The sequence below is a fragment of the Phallusia mammillata genome, chromosome 1 (genome assembly GCF_965637545.1).
Source record: "Phallusia mammillata chromosome 1, kaPhaMamm4.hap1.1, whole genome shotgun sequence".
Classification (NCBI taxonomy): Eukaryota; Metazoa; Chordata; class Ascidiacea; order Phlebobranchia; family Ascidiidae; genus Phallusia; species Phallusia mammillata.
The window spans coordinates 16,245,431-16,261,099 of NC_137252.1; the positions used below are offsets into that span (position 1 = coordinate 16,245,431).

Consider the following 15,669-nt stretch of genomic DNA (forward strand, 5'->3'; position numbering starts at 1 on the left):
AGTTTTCTCGTGAAAACCGTTTAATTTTAACTCAGTTCGTTCGTGTTTCAGAGCCATTAAAGTATAATAAGAGCGACCCTACATCTATCGCGTTAGCGGTCGTCCCCACGAAAGTAACTGTCATGTTTGCCTGTCATTTCAGGTTCGATAACCTGAACAAACTGAAACTTGGCAAGCTGTTTCTGGTTGCAAATCCAGGTTGGCTCGTAAAAACCGTTAATTTTAATTCAGTTCGTTCGTGTTTTAGAGCGATTAAGCTATACTATGAGCGGCCAATACTTCTCTATAGCGTTAGTTGTCGTGCCCACGAAAATAACTATCATGTTCGCTTGTCATTTCGGTTTTGATTAACTGAACAAACTGAAACTTGGCAAGCTGTTTCTGGTCGCAAATACAAGTTGGCTCGTGAAAACCGTTTAATTTTAACTCAGTTCGTTCGTGTTTTAGAGCCATTAAGGTATACTAACAGCGACCTACATCTATCGCGTTAGCGGTCGTCCCCACGCAAATAAGTATCATGTTCGCTTGTCATTTCGGTTTCGTATAACTGAACAAACTGAAACTTTGCATGCTGTTTCTGGTCGCAAATCCAAGTTGACTCGTGAAAACCGTTTAATTTTAACTCAATTCGTTCGTGTTTTAGGGCCATTTAAGTATACTAACAGCGACCTACATCTATCGCGTTAACTGTCGTCCCCACGCAAATAAGTATCATGTTCGCTTGTCATTCTGGTTTGGCTAACCTGAACAGACTGAAACTTTGCATGCTGTTTCTGGTTGCCAATCCAAGTTGGCTCGTGAATACCGTTTGATTTTAACTCAATTTGATCGTGTTTTAGAGTCATTAAAGTATACTTACAGCGACCTACATCTATCGCGTTAGCGGTTGTCCCCAAGCAAATAAGTATCATGTTCGCTTGTCATTTCAGGATCTCTTATCTGAACAAACTGAAACTTTGTATGCTGTTTCTGGTTGCCAATCCAAGTTGGCTCGTGAAAACCGTTTGATTTTAAACTTGTTCGTTCGTGTTTTAGAGCCATTAAAGCATAGTAAGAGCGACCTACTTCTATCGCGTTAGTGGTCGTGCCCACGAAAATAACCATCATGTTAGCTTGTCATTTCAGTTTTCCTTAACTGAACAAACTGAAACTTTGCATGCTGTTTCTGGTTGCAAATCCAAGTTGGCTCGTGAAAACCGTTTAATTTTAACTTAATTCGTTCGTGTTTAAGAGCCATTATAGTATACTTACAGCGACCTACATCTATCGCGTTAGCGGTCGTCCCCACGCAAATAAGTATCATGTTCGCTTGTCATTTCAGGATCTCTTATCTGAACAAACTGAAACTTTGCATGCTGTTTCTGGTTGCAAATCCAAGTTGGATCTTGAAAATCGAGTAATTTTAAACCTGTTCGTTCGTGTTTTAGAGCCATTAAAGTATACTAACAGCGACCTACATCTATCGCGTTAGCGGTCGTCCCCACGCAAATAAGTATCATGTTCGTTTGTCATTCTTGTTTGACTAACCTGAACAGACTGAAACTTTGCATGCTGTTTCTGGTTGCAAATCCAAGTTGACTCGTGTATACCGTTTAATTTTAACTCTATTCGTTCGTGTTTAAGAGTCATTAAAGTATATTTACAGTGACCTACATCTATCGCGTTAGCGGTCGTCCCCACGCAAATAAGTATATCCTGTTCGCTTGTCATTTCAGGATCTCTGATCTGAACAAACTGAAACTTTGCATGCTGTTTCTGGTTGCAAATCCAAGTTGGATCTTGAAAATCGAGTAATTTTAAACCTGTTCGTTCGTGTTTTAGAGCCATTAAAGTATACTAACAGCGACCTACATCTATCGCGTTAGCGGTCGTCCCCACGCAAATAAGTATCATGTTCGTTTGTCATTCTTGTTTGACTAACCTGAACAGACTGAAACTTTGCATGCTGTTTCTGGTTGCAAATCCAAGTTGACTCGTGTATACCGTTTAATTTTAACTCTATTCGTTCGTGTTTAAGAGTCATTAAAGTATATTTACAGTGACCTACATCTATCGCGTTAGCGGTCGTCCCCACGCAAATAAGTATATCCTGTTCGCTTGTCATTTCGGTTTTGCTTAACTGAACAGACTGAAACTTTGCATGCTGTTTCTAGTTGTCAATCCAAGTTTTCTCGTGAAAACCGTTTAATTTTAACTCAATTCGTTCGTGTCTAAGAGCCATTAAAATATACTTACAGCGACCTACTTCTATCGCGTTAGTGGTCGTCCCCACGCAAATAAGTATCCTGTTCGCTTGTCATTTCGGTTTTGCTTAACTGAACAGACTGAAACTTTGCATGCTGTTTCTAGTTGCCAATCCAAGTTGACTCGTGTATACCGTTTAATTTTAACTCAATTCGTTCGTATTTAAGAGTCATTAAAGTATACTTACAGCGACCTACTTCCATCGCGTTAGCGGTCGTCCCCACGCAAAAGTATCATGTTCGCTTGTCATTTCAGGATCTCTTATCTGAACAAACTAAAACTTTGCATGCTGTTTCTGTTTGCGATTCTAAGTTGACTCGTAAAAACCGTTTAATATTAAACTTGTTCGTTTTTGCAGGTTATAACGAAGATTTTTTCAAAAAGAAACATTGACAAAAATTTTTGATTGTCCTGTGAAAGTGAGAATTCCATAGTTGAAATGAACTGTTTTCTACACATAAAACATCATTACACTTTACAGTTGCATCAAACAACTTGAGTATACATAATTTTGAACAAAATTGCATCACAGTTTCATTTATTCCCACAAGTGTCGTAATATTCAACTAATTTATTGGTGTAAGCAAAACCAACGCGTTTTCCGTTTTCCAACCTAACACGAAAACAAAATATCGTTTTGAAAACTTTATTCGAAACGAAATTTTATTTTGAAACCAAATTCTTCCTTTCTAATTTGTTTTTTCGACACACGGTCAAATTTGTTTGTAAACAAGATATTTTATCATCTTTTGGCGTAAATAGTGGAAGATTCACTTTATCTCGACAAACAGTCTCGTTTTTGCTTTACTTTAATGTGAAACCCCTTGATGTTTCTCTAACTTAACGTGTGGTGAGAATGTTATCACTGAACTGATCTGTTTTCTTCACAAATAAAATCATCATACTTTAGAGTCGTGCTAAACAACTCTAGAATATCGTAATTGCCAGATAATTATGTTACAATTTCATTTGTTTCCACTAATATTGCAAAATTTAACTAATTTCTCGGTGGAACCCAAACTAACTTATATTTCCGTTTTCAAACCCAACATGAAAACAAAATTTCGTTTTGCAAACGTTATTCGAAACGAAATTTAATTTTGAAATCTTAACTTCTGTTTATAATTTCCTTTAACGGTGAATGATTGGCAATAATAATGAAAAGTAACTTTTTATCTAATAAAAATGATTTACGATCGTATAATTAGAGCCCAGTCAGTACAAACAATAATGCAACACTCCACAGTCCTCTAGCGTCACCATGCGCAAATCAAAAAAATTCGAAACAAAATTCCGAAACAAAAATTTTGTTTTCAATTTTTTTTTTCGTTTTGGACCGTGCTATAGGACGTAATCGACGTGACTGCCCTTTGACAGACTTTACTTAACATGTTTTTTTTCCGTACAGCAGCTAATTACCTTTCAAACAAAGGTGGACACTTTTGGCACTTTCTTTGAAATTAAATATAAAACACTCTATGTATTTGTTAAACGGAATCTGGTTTGCACATCTATTAATATCTGCGCTCTGGTGCTGATTAAGATACCAAAGACAAAGATAAGATTGAACATTTTGGCTTTAAGGCTTCGAGGCCTGCATGGGGCTAATTCTAGACACTTATAATAGTTCCAAATAAGTTCCCTTTATTATCATTATCAATTCAGTTGTTTATGCCTAGTTACTTTTTACTTTAAGCGGTGTGAAATGGAACAAAACAAACCAAATAATAAATGCTAATGTTTTAGGAACTTGACTGTTGTCGAAGTTGGTGAATGTGAAGTTGTTTATGTTCATATTAAAGGTAACTTATAGATAGGGTGCCATATCATCCTTACTTCTAAGAAATATCCTTGTCTTTGACTTACGTTGTTATTTTGTCTTATTTTTTATTACAAGGAAAAGACTCATGTGAAATGACAGCAATTCCCTGCTCATAGTAAAAGTAAATCACCTAGGTCGTGAGATGCCCAAAGTATTTTCTACGAACAAGCCGTTGCTGGAATAGTTTGTTTCTGGCAAAAAACATGTCATGTTGATATGTCATGGATATCATACATGCAAAGATTTATTCAAGAAACGTTCGTTTCGTTTGGAGTGGAGACTGCTTATAGGTGAAGTTTGCTATTTAGTTTGATTCCATACGTTTGTTGCCGCAATTACATATAATCAACCAATATTTTGCAATCTGATATGTTTCGGTTTAGCAGTAATAAAGATGTTACGGACAGTGTTGCTTGTACTTTTTTTCCTACTTTCTTGCATTTGGCGCGCTTGGCTCAGTGTAAATAGCGTGTGTGTAATCAGGTCCTTTTTATGTCACAGTTGTTGTGCACTTTGCATTGTACGCCTGGCATTGGTGTGTTAAATTGTGTATGGGAGTACTGCAGTTGTACGTAATCGCAGTGTAGACTCTGTCACATGATTAACGTGTTACATCTAGTTGATTCTATTTAAATGTCAGTATTAAGCACCAAATGCCACAATTGCAGCATCAAGTTTTCGCTTCGCGTCGCGTGTAGTGTAAACACTTTAACAAAAAACAAAGGCAACAAAACAAGTTCGGAGGCCACATTAAATTAAATCGAAATCATTTTAAGCTCGGAACTTTAGTCATCTTCTCTACTATTTGGTAAATTAAACATTTTTTGGATTGTGTCTTGCCCCAACAGCGCTTTACTTTTTCTGAAACACGACAACTTATTTATGCACTACAGAAAACTAATTCGAACAACGCTATTTGTCTCACATCTGTTGTTTTCTAACTTTGTCGGATCAATTAAAACTTAAAACAATGCAGTTTTACGCTTTTAGAAATCATTGACAATAACTGGTTAAAAATAGTTCCTATGTAACAGCAGTAACTGCAACGCAAAACAAACTATCCCAAATTAAACTTTTAATTCTTTACAGCAATTTAAAAAAACGCAAATCACTTCCGCTTGTTAAACGCAAATCACTTCCGCTTGTTTGAAAACAAAATAATACGCAATTTGAAGGCATGTGATGTGCCACATTAAATATACCTTTTCTGGTAATTGAAAAGATATTTCTGTTTTAAATTAAGCTTTCCTTGCAATCTAAAGCTTGGATGATTACAATAGAGTCGCGAGTCTGAATTGATGTATCACAAAGGCTGAGTTCATTCAGCATATTATCAAAGTTTTATTCGGCCAAATGCCAATTTTGAAAACGAAAACTAACGATAAGATTAATTGCTAGAAATACACGAAAAACAGCAACATATTACCAAATTGGAAACGGCAGATGCAGCTGGTTAAGTATAGGTACCATGCGTTTAGATTGGGCCATGGTGTATATGTGTGTTTCATTATTTTTAATGACTTCAGTATGCACTAGCAGAAACATAAATCTCGTTGTCAACCACTTCCCGATTAGTTTCGATAACTTTTTGCTGCTTGCGTATTTCTTCATTAGTTTCAGTTCCAATTTGACTTGCTTCCTTGTCGATCACTGTATTGTTACCATCCATGTTTCTTGTTACAGTTCATTGCATTAAACAATGGATTTATATACATGACTGTATAGCCTTGCAGCATCAACCAAACTTACCAACCTGGTTTTGATGACCAGAGCAAATACAACAATTAATGCAACAGAGTACCACGTATAATAACTGCGATGGTTAAAACATTAGTATTGAAACTTCTGGCATCTATTTCCAACTGCGTTGAGGTAGAATTGTATCCGTACTCTGTTGTTGTTGTTTTTGTAGCAGCTGGAGAAGACACAAAACAGGGTTAATTCTGGACCACATCTTTAACATGTATATTTCCGTAGACCGAAAATTGCAACAGAAATCATAGCTTTAGAAAGTCGGTAGAGCTACTAACACGATACGTTTCTCCAAATGTGCTTAATTTTCGATAGTTGGCGTAAAGAGCTGAATTATTTATTTAGCGGCTATAAATGGGTTGGGTTGGGAAATATTTACATACAATTTTTACATTAGTAACTCATTTTTTGGGTTAGTTTTATTGAATTTTAAATGCTAATACCTTACCCCAACCCTAATAGCCCCAACCGTTAGCATTTTTTGAGATATACCGTTTTGAAAATTAAGCACTTTGGGATCAGGCGTAACGTATCGTGTTAGTAGCTCTACCTAGAAAGTCCAGTTTTTAACATAGATGTTCCATGTAGGCAGTGATTCCCAAACTTTTTTTGACGGGACCCAAATATTTTAAAATTTAAAATTTGTGATTTTATTTTTATAAACCCGGCAAGTTAATTATTCAATACATACAAGCCTTTGTTGAAAAACAGGCGCACGAAAAGAGCTTTGGGAAACACTGTGTATGGTTTCAAGATTAAAACTCGACTGGAACTTTTTTACCAAATTACTTTTCTTGTGGTAAATATATTTACAAAATAGGCAATTATTACTTTGTTGCATAATCGCTGTCGCATGACTATACCAAAAGCACCCAGGAACGTAAAAAATGAACAGTTTCACAAAATCAGAAAAAACTAACCTGTTGTCATAGTAGGATAAATTTTGTCAGCATCAAGGCACTGGAAGGTTGCAAACGAGACGGTGACTTGGTAAATACTTGTTGTTATACGAGGCGGCCAATCATTGCTCTCAACAGTTCTGGGTTGATTAGTGCAGTTGGTTGGCAGTTTAATTCCAGCCCGACACGTTGTTTCGTTGCCATAATGATGTTTTACGTAAAGCCAGCACTCAGGTACGATGAATGATCGATTAGGCAGATAAACAGTTTTGCCTGTTCCAAATCGTAAATATGTAACGCTTTTTACAATTTTGCGTTTTTTACTCACCATCCGGCAATGTTGTCCATGTCATATTCTTTGGATATGGTCTCACATAACCAAACTGAATCCACAGCATGGCAGTGCTGGACAATGCATTTTCAGTGAAAATCCAACTACAGTTCGATTTAGGCCATTGTTTGTGAAAAGTAACCCCGTAGGAAGTATTAACGTTAATTTGACATGAAGTCAAAGCCTAAGTGCCTTGAGCAAGTCCTGTATTAAAAAAACGTAAAATACATACAGTCGTAGAGATCTATTATACAAAAAATTCTTACCAAAAAGAAATACTGCTGACAACTTGAACATCACCAAACCGCTGACTACAAACCCAAGCACTTGCTGTGGCGAGTTAAGTGAAACAAATAACTTAATTTTCTCCAGTTAAACATACAAGCGGGTGTGTCTATATCTACAACAAGAAGCTTCCTTGTGTATAAACTATATAACGCTCGTCAGACGTTTCAATCAAGTCGATGTCTAGAGTGTTTCAGTGATGTTGCGATTATGTTATGCTTACAGGCATGAGCCCGAGTTGCATGAGCCCGTGTTTCAACTGCTTTTACTTAAAGACGGTTTGTCACTCCTTCCGTTTATATAAAAGTTAAATGTAACATGACCTTGTTCTCTCTGCCAATTTGCCTATCTAGTTTGCAAGGTAATGGTCACTAAAGCGCTCAGCTATTTACAACACCACACGTTTTTATTGCAAAAATGTGGTTATTATTATGCACGAAATGAGTTTCACTCCTATGCGTACACTTTACTGCGATAATTACAATGGGGCCTTGTGTGCTAAAAAGTTCGATACGGACATGGGTGCACGACCTGCGGCCACAGAGGAGTTTATGCGACCGTGAACATGTATATTAAAATGTACTGCTGGCGGGCATGTCGTAAAATAAACACTTTTGCTAAACATTTGGTTTTTAAAACAGTCCTAAATAGACTTTGTGGGGCTTAAATGGGTTTTACCAACCTAGTAGCCGTATGCGTCTGCCTTTTTTCTGACAATACATGCAAATAACAATGTATGCAAACAATACGAAACAACATGCACCATAGTCGCGACAATATAGTGTATATAGTATCATGCCATAAACAGTTAACACTGGTCGCCAGACCATCCACCTCAACCTGTGAATCAAGTTAGAAATTAAAGAGCTTTTCATGGGCTATTAAATTGTATATATGTATGATATAAACCATGTATCCCTAGATAAATAAACAATGAGTGGTGTTATTTCGCAGATGCATTGCTACAGTTATACGTTAGTAAAGCTAAATTTGCATCTAGATCTGTTAACAGCTGTTCCTTAATGGTCACCGCGGAAACAAAACAATCTGTACAACAACAACCAAGATCCAGAAAAAATAGATGGCAACAATTATAAACATTATCTCCAAACCCACATTTTATTGGACCAAATTTAATTTTGTAATGAAGATTAATAATTTTACTGATTAGTAGTTTAGTACCTATCAATAATTACGCCACGCACTCAACATATACATTCTTTTCCGTTTGATCTGTACAGGAAGAAACATAAATCTCATTGGTGACCATTTCTCTTCCACCTTCGTACGAATTCTTGCTAGCAAAATTCGACTGATTTGTGTCTAGGTTGTTTTGTGCTTTTTTCGTAATTGTGTGGATTCGCTCTTCGTGGTTTGTCGCCTTTTCTATGAATCTGCTTGGAAAGTTAGTTAAAGTTGAAGTACACGCATTTTTAAGTTTAAATGTTATACAGCAACATGTTATTAGCCATAGTGTGCACACAAAAACATCAAATAAAAATAGGCAGAAATAAAGAACCATCAGGCTTACCTGGTTTTAAACACAAGAACAAATATGGCAACCAAAGCAAGCCCCAGTAATGCACCAAGTGACACTGCAACACCTGTTAACATAGTTAACCGCTGGTTGGCGTTGTTGGTCGTTGTGTTTGTAACCTCGGTTTTTAGGGACTTTACAGCTGTAGTGTTTGACCATGTTTTGGTGCTGGCATCTTGCAAAGAAATACAAAGTGGTACTTGATATAGTAATTGCAATAAAACAAACGCCACTACGTCGACAAGCTTCTAATTTGAACTATTTCCATATTCCTTAAAGGCTTAAAACGTGCTGGGATTCAGAGCACTCGGGTTGGTAGCCATTCAATATTATAATTCTTATTTTATTTGCTACATTTGGAAGCAATTTATTGTCTCCTTTGCCTCTTAGGTGGTAAATTGCACAAATTTGACGTAGCATGTGCAGACAAGGCAGTTAAACATCTTACTTATTTTATGACAAACACAAATTACATGTTACCTAATTTGATGACACGTTGGTGAAATATAACTTGCATACATCAACATAAACTGCGAGCAGCCCGCTCCTGTGCTTATGATTTTAATATCCAATGTTTAAATACGAGATAAATCTATGTTCATTACCTGTCAATAAAACTTCATTTGTCGTTGTTGGATAAATTTTGTCAGATTGTGGACATTTCAAAAATGCATAGGAAACAATGATGCCCCACATTCGTGTTGTTAAGCGAGGTGGCCAATGTTTGCTAACGACTGTCTTGGGTTTATTTCGACATTTTTCCGTTCCTTCGATTCCAACTCCACAGGTGATTTCGCTACCATCGTTCTGCTTTACATACATCCCGCACCATGGTTTGGTGCTTGAATATATTAATTATTTGTCTGGTCGTATTCAATATTTCACCTTTGACATTGAAAGTTATATTGAGGTTTCTACTTTCTATGACCTACTTTCTAAGTTTGTCTTGGTTATAAAATAAAAAACATACTTTGTGTCAGTCCGTTTTACGTGTATTAATTATAAGGTATTCTAAAGTATTTTTATAATAATTGCGGATATTGTCTTTGCGTTTTTACTTACCATCTGGCAACGAAAAGAAGAGGATTTTCAAGGAATCGAATTTCGACAAACTGAATAGATCAGTGGTCGGCAACCGCCGGTCCGCGAGGAGTTCGTTACCGGGCCGTATAATTTTTCAGGGTAAATGCTATGAACATTTTGCTCATGTATTTCGGGGATGATAAACTAATTTAAGCGTTTTTATTGCTAAATATTTGTAGTTTTTTTTTATGACCGGTCCGCGGTAAAATTTTCATTTCAAAAGCGGTCCGCAGTGCAAAAAAGGTTGCCGACCCCTGGAATAGATAAGAAAACGTCACTTTGTAAGTTTGTGCTTTGAAACATCCAAAAGCAATCTTCAACATCCTCTCCAACTCGATAATAAATGACACCATGACTTCCATGGATATTTGTTGGGCATTCCGCCCTAACTGCTTTGTTAGCAGTGAAGCCTAAACGTATAGCAGACTTTAACATGTGATAAAGCCTTTATTCAGTTTTTACATATGATGTAGACTGACCAAAAACAAGTAATGCAATCCACCTATACATCGTTTTTAAACCTGTCACCAAAACATAAGCTTGCCCACATCTTTAAGAAAGTTTAACTGCTTTTAAACCACTCACCGAAAAATTACTATGTGGAGAACCTGACTTGTGGTGAAGGTTCACAAACTACGTGGGATGATTAATGTCAATTGGTGACTTCGTGACGTGATGTTGCGGTTGCTCTTTTCTAGATAAAGTTTTATGTGCGTTCCACTTTCGAGCCTTCGCATGCAGATTTACCTCTTATATGTAGCATTTTAGAGGATTCCACAAAACTAGTGCTTAATTAGTTAAAACTGTGTTGTCAGTGGGCCTAAAGTTATAGTGCTCGAACCCGAACAAAAAAATGCGGAAAAATGATGCCTAATAGGAAGCCAGACAAGACGAACCCGACCCGAACCTGGCACGAACCCGACCCTACACTCTCTGTCGCCTAGTTAGACTGTCAAATTAACATTCTGAGTCAAAGCTCATTTAAAAAAAAAGGGAAATACCACACGGGACACTTCCGACTCTACATTTGAAGCATTGTCCTAACTGCACCTAACATCGTACATTCTGCAGATGTTTTCTACTACTGGTTTGGAATTTCCAAACATCCAAAACGCCAAACATAAAAAGCAGGATGTAACGAAGGCAGTTGTCACATGTCGGTTTGAAGTTTAAACTTTAAACAGTTGAATAGGTATCTATTTCGATACAAAACTTGGGACCTCCAAACCTACATCGGTACATTTTTTCACAGTTTGCTGTACATGGCGATCTCGGTATTGTCGTATTAGCTATGTGTCATAAAATATAGCAAAATAGTTACTGCAATGAAAGTAAAATATTTACACCACTAAAATTACGCATGTAGCCTACATCATTGGGACAAACTAAGTTACTGAAATAAGCGAATTGTATTGGAGTAGGAGTCTGATAACTGTGTACCTTTATTTATGTTAAACGGTATACTTAGCCTGCAATACAGGAAATTACGTTCAGTGACTCACGAGTGGTGGGCGTGCTGTTCATTGTGACGTCAATGTAAAGTTCACAGGAGCTTGAAAACGTTCTTACAAATGAAGATTGTTAGGAAAGTGTCTTTAGCCCTATTTTCCACAAGAAACGATTTCGCGTTTATAAAGTTATGTGTTTCAAAAATTGAAGGAACGAAAAACAAACGGAAAGAAGGACGTCAAGTGCATTGAAATAAGACACCAAGTTAAACGAGTACAATAAATAAATGTGTAAAGTTTTTAATTGCGATCCACTGGATGACCAGATTATAACCATTACACCTTATGACCTTATGAAATGTTTTTCGCGTAGTTACATAGAGGTAAGTTATTAATTAATTTTATTACAACGTAACTTACCTGTATTTTGCAAGAAGAACAGAAATGACCGCCAGTGCCATTATAAGCAGAACCACAAGCACGATCTCTGCAATAGTTGTGTGTGATGTCGAAGCGTTGCCTGTTTGTGATGCTTTGTTTGCATTTGTAGAAGCTGATACGTTTTGTTGCACGACTTGCAAAACCAATTAAATCAGTCAATAAAATAAAACTTATGTTCCCGCAAAATATGCTTACAGCGTTAAACTGAATGCAAACACTTATCTTTATTTTTGCACTGAATATTGGTTCTGCTAATAAAGGTTTAATTGTGTGTTAGTTATACCTGTAGTAGGACGTATCTTCGATGGATACAACTTGTTTCCAGGACATTCAAAAAACGAATATACCAACAAAATTTTCCATTTTTCCATTGTCGTGTTTATAGTTGGTGGCCAGTTCAGACTAGTTTCGGTTTTTGGAATGTTACTACACTTTCCTTGAAGCGTTATACTGGTTTTACAGGTTGTTTCCTTGCCGTTGTTCCTTTTCACGAAAAGCACACATCAAGGATTTTCATCCAGGGAAACCACAAGCTGACTCCTGTTATCACCTAAAAACGCAGTTTTTCGTTTTTTGAGGTTACAAAGAAAAGAGATGTATGATCTAGACCAGTGGTTCTCAAACTCGGTTTTCGGAGCCGCATGCGGCTCCCAACTACTTATTTTGCGGCTCGCACCAGACCTCAGAAAACCCACCAAAGATTGCTATTTTAGCTTTTAAAGTCATAATCTTTAGTGATTTTCTCAAGGTTTCGTTTTTTTTGCGGCTCCCTACACACTTAAAAAAATACCATTTGACCCCTACAATAAAAAAGTTTGAGAACCACTGATCTAGACAAACGATTTCATTAGAATTTGGCCAGTATGTAAATATTTAAATTACCACATATATTTTGACTTCAAACGTTTTAAAAATTGTACTTGTCATTTGGAAATGTTATTGCAATACTCGATTCCAAGTAAGACCATCTTGGCTTAAGGCGTAACAATAGGAAAGAAGCAATAACATCACTTTGTAGGGCATCGGGCCCAAACTTCCATGCACAGTTTTCCTCGATCCATGTGTAGTAATACACCGAACCATAGTTCCCAGGTTCATTTTTTATGCAAGAAAGCACAGTTTTGCCAAAAAATAAACCTAAAACATGTACCTAAAATAAAATGTGCAGGTATAGTAAAAGTCAAACTTACCAGTAACCAATGTTGCCAACCAACTACCAGCCATGTTCGTTTTTTAAAATCTTATCTTTCTGTCAACAACACAAAATACAAACTTGATGCATAACAACTACACAGCTTATGTACGTGTGGGTTGATTCTGTGAACACCGTATGTTTCCGCGTATGAAATCATGTATCAGATCTCGTCATAATCACTTTACCATCTGGTATGACTAAGACAAAAAACACGGTTAAAAGACTTATAGACTTAAACGGAACTCACTGACAAACAAAGATGCAAGTTCTACTTTTCGCAAGTACCATCTCAATACCGTGACATCTTTCGTGTCTAAAAAAGGAAAGCAGTGAAAAGAGGTGCCGTTTTTTCACCCAAGTATAGAACTTTCAACCTTTAAGTTTGACGTACTTTTATTTCTTCAAATAATGATCGCATATAAGTCATAGCTTTCATGCAACTGTTCAGCAGACAACTTGTTTCTCACAACAGGTTTGTACCGGTTCTCATATTCCCATTTTTGCGACACCATTTTTTTAGGAAGTTTTTTTTTATCTTGACATGACATTTATAGCAGAATTTTTTGTTTCAATTTTAAAAGCGTGAAGTATATAGGCAAAACTGAATTGTCAATAGAGGCTTTTGCCTGCAGCACAGTGAAAAACGTGACACGAATATAAACTTGTACAGTTAATTAGGTCTGTTTGTCAACAGCAGTTGCGTCATAAATTTCGTTGTTGACCATTTCCCGACTGGATTCAGCAAATGCACTTTCATTTTGTTCCATTGCGGCATTGTCATGTGAATAAGCCTGACATCTGGCGGTCAATCCTTCAGAGCTCTGAGTGGTTTAGCTCTGCAAAAATCCGTGTTCCATAAGTTCATAAATAACACATATACGCAAACCATTAGGCCATGTGTCGTAGCAAATGTCAATTAGAGGGAAAAGGCATGTGCAAATGTTACGGACATATCAACTTCGAACATTGAGGGGCGATATTGTGAACAATTTAACAATGTTACAATATAGTGGTGCAGATTCCCAAAATGAAACCATATGCGCTAGATCTTACCTGATTTTAATTATCAAGGCAATGATGACACATAAAGCTGCCACAAGCAACACAGCAAGTAGTATTGGTACAATGGTTGATGTTTTTTCTGCATTTTCTGTATTACTGCAAATGATTGATGCTGTTTTCTGCATTGTAATACTCGTTTCCTTTCCTTGGTCGGTGATAACTGTTGATGGGAAATGAGTTGAGTTTGCCTTGGAAGTGACTGTGAACATTTCCACTGTTGCTGAGGAGGTGTCTACTAAAAAATCAACAAAAATAAGAAAATGGCAAACAAACTAATTTAGAAACGTTACGACTGCTGACTCAAGAAAAAACACAAACACGTAAACATCTCCGCATAAAGTAGTTCAAGTATAAGTTACATTGTTCGTGTTTTTGAGCGTTATCACAGCAATGCGGCGTTTGTCACTGTTATGGCTTTTTAACCTTGACATCCCGAAATATTCGCTGCGTTTTAACGATGTTAAACTTTAACACAAAACTACTTTAATACGTAAGTATGAAACACTGTTAAGCAGCTAAAAAGGTATGTAGGTCTATGCTGCTTAAAAATAGTAAAATTAAAGTTTACCTGTTGATGTGTTTGGGCAATCATAAAATTCGCAAGCAATAACAACTTTTAAATTTTTTAATGATGTTTCAATGTATGGTGGTCAAGCTACGCTTCTTGATGTTTCTGTTGACTTGTTACATTTTCCTGTGTGATTTACGCCAGATTGACAGGTGATTTCGTTGCCATTGTTCTTCTTTACGTACAAACCGCACCAGGGATTGGGTTTCCATCCTAATCCGCGTTGATTTATTCGTTCACTGTTTCCTGGTGATAAAATATAATGTTGAAAAAATATTAAAACTAAGAAACCATAAAAACAAAAACAGTGTTACCATCCGGTAAACGAATAAATGATCTGTTGTTAAGTCTGTCGGAATAATTCAATGCATTTAACTCAAGGAATTTGATCGACAAAATAACATCCCCGCGAAGACTGCTATTATCACCGAATTTTAAAGTGCAGTTTTTGGGGTCAAGTCCAACCCAGTGCACCAAGTTACCATAAGTTCCTATGCCTGGCTTCGGGCAAGCTGAAAAGGCACTTGCGTATAGGACAATTACTAAAAAAACATTAGACTTTTAGATTTAAGGCAGTAAGCACCTTACACAAAGTTTCTTACCATAAACAAAAACTTTGGCAATGAACTTCATTAATGCAACTATGTTCATTATTAGTACAACCGAAGTGCCTGCGGCTTACAACCTAATATGATTTGCAGTCCTTGATATAATAACAGTATGACTTAAACTTCAGACTATAGATGCTACTTGCACAAACAACTATAGCGCAAGTCTATAGTGCAAGAATGTCATGTGAGAGGTTTGAGGTTTCGGCTTTACTTCCTAATTCCTTTACTTCCAACAAGGTGCTGACGCGGTTTCTTTTGATAAGGTTACCAACGGCCTATTGTTTCCTTCGGTGTGATGCATTTGACAGGAATGCTATTTCATGCAAGTTATGATATTTTGTGTAATACATTGTAACTTAGACATTTTTCGTGTTTCGTTCATAGCGGTGGA

The 15,669-nt window shown here is 36.7% G+C and overlaps 1 protein-coding gene and 1 long non-coding RNA gene across 2 annotated transcripts; both read right to left on the reverse strand.

Annotated features, from left to right (window-relative positions):
- Positions 1–7,761: 7,761 nt before the first annotated feature.
- Positions 7,762–12,960, reverse strand: LOC145209403 (uncharacterized). The gene is made up of 5 exons (XM_080079683.1): positions 12,763–12,960; positions 12,126–12,392; positions 9,476–11,975; positions 8,865–9,045; positions 7,762–8,727 (listed from the first exon to the last, which is right to left on the reverse strand). Exons 3-5 carry the CDS (start codon positions 9,690–9,692, stop codon positions 8,526–8,528), a joined length of 600 nt encoding a protein of 199 aa, XP_079935809.1. The 5' UTR covers positions 9,693–11,975; positions 12,126–12,392; positions 12,763–12,960; the 3' UTR covers positions 7,762–8,525.
- Positions 12,961–13,679: 719 nt separating this feature from the next.
- Positions 13,680–14,900, reverse strand: LOC145209495 (uncharacterized). The gene is made up of 3 exons (XR_013855113.1): positions 14,668–14,900; positions 14,091–14,334; positions 13,680–13,873 (listed from the first exon to the last, which is right to left on the reverse strand). It is a non-coding gene; the product is annotated as an uncharacterized LOC145209495 (long non-coding RNA).
- Between the last annotated feature and the right edge of the window lie 769 nt (positions 14,901–15,669).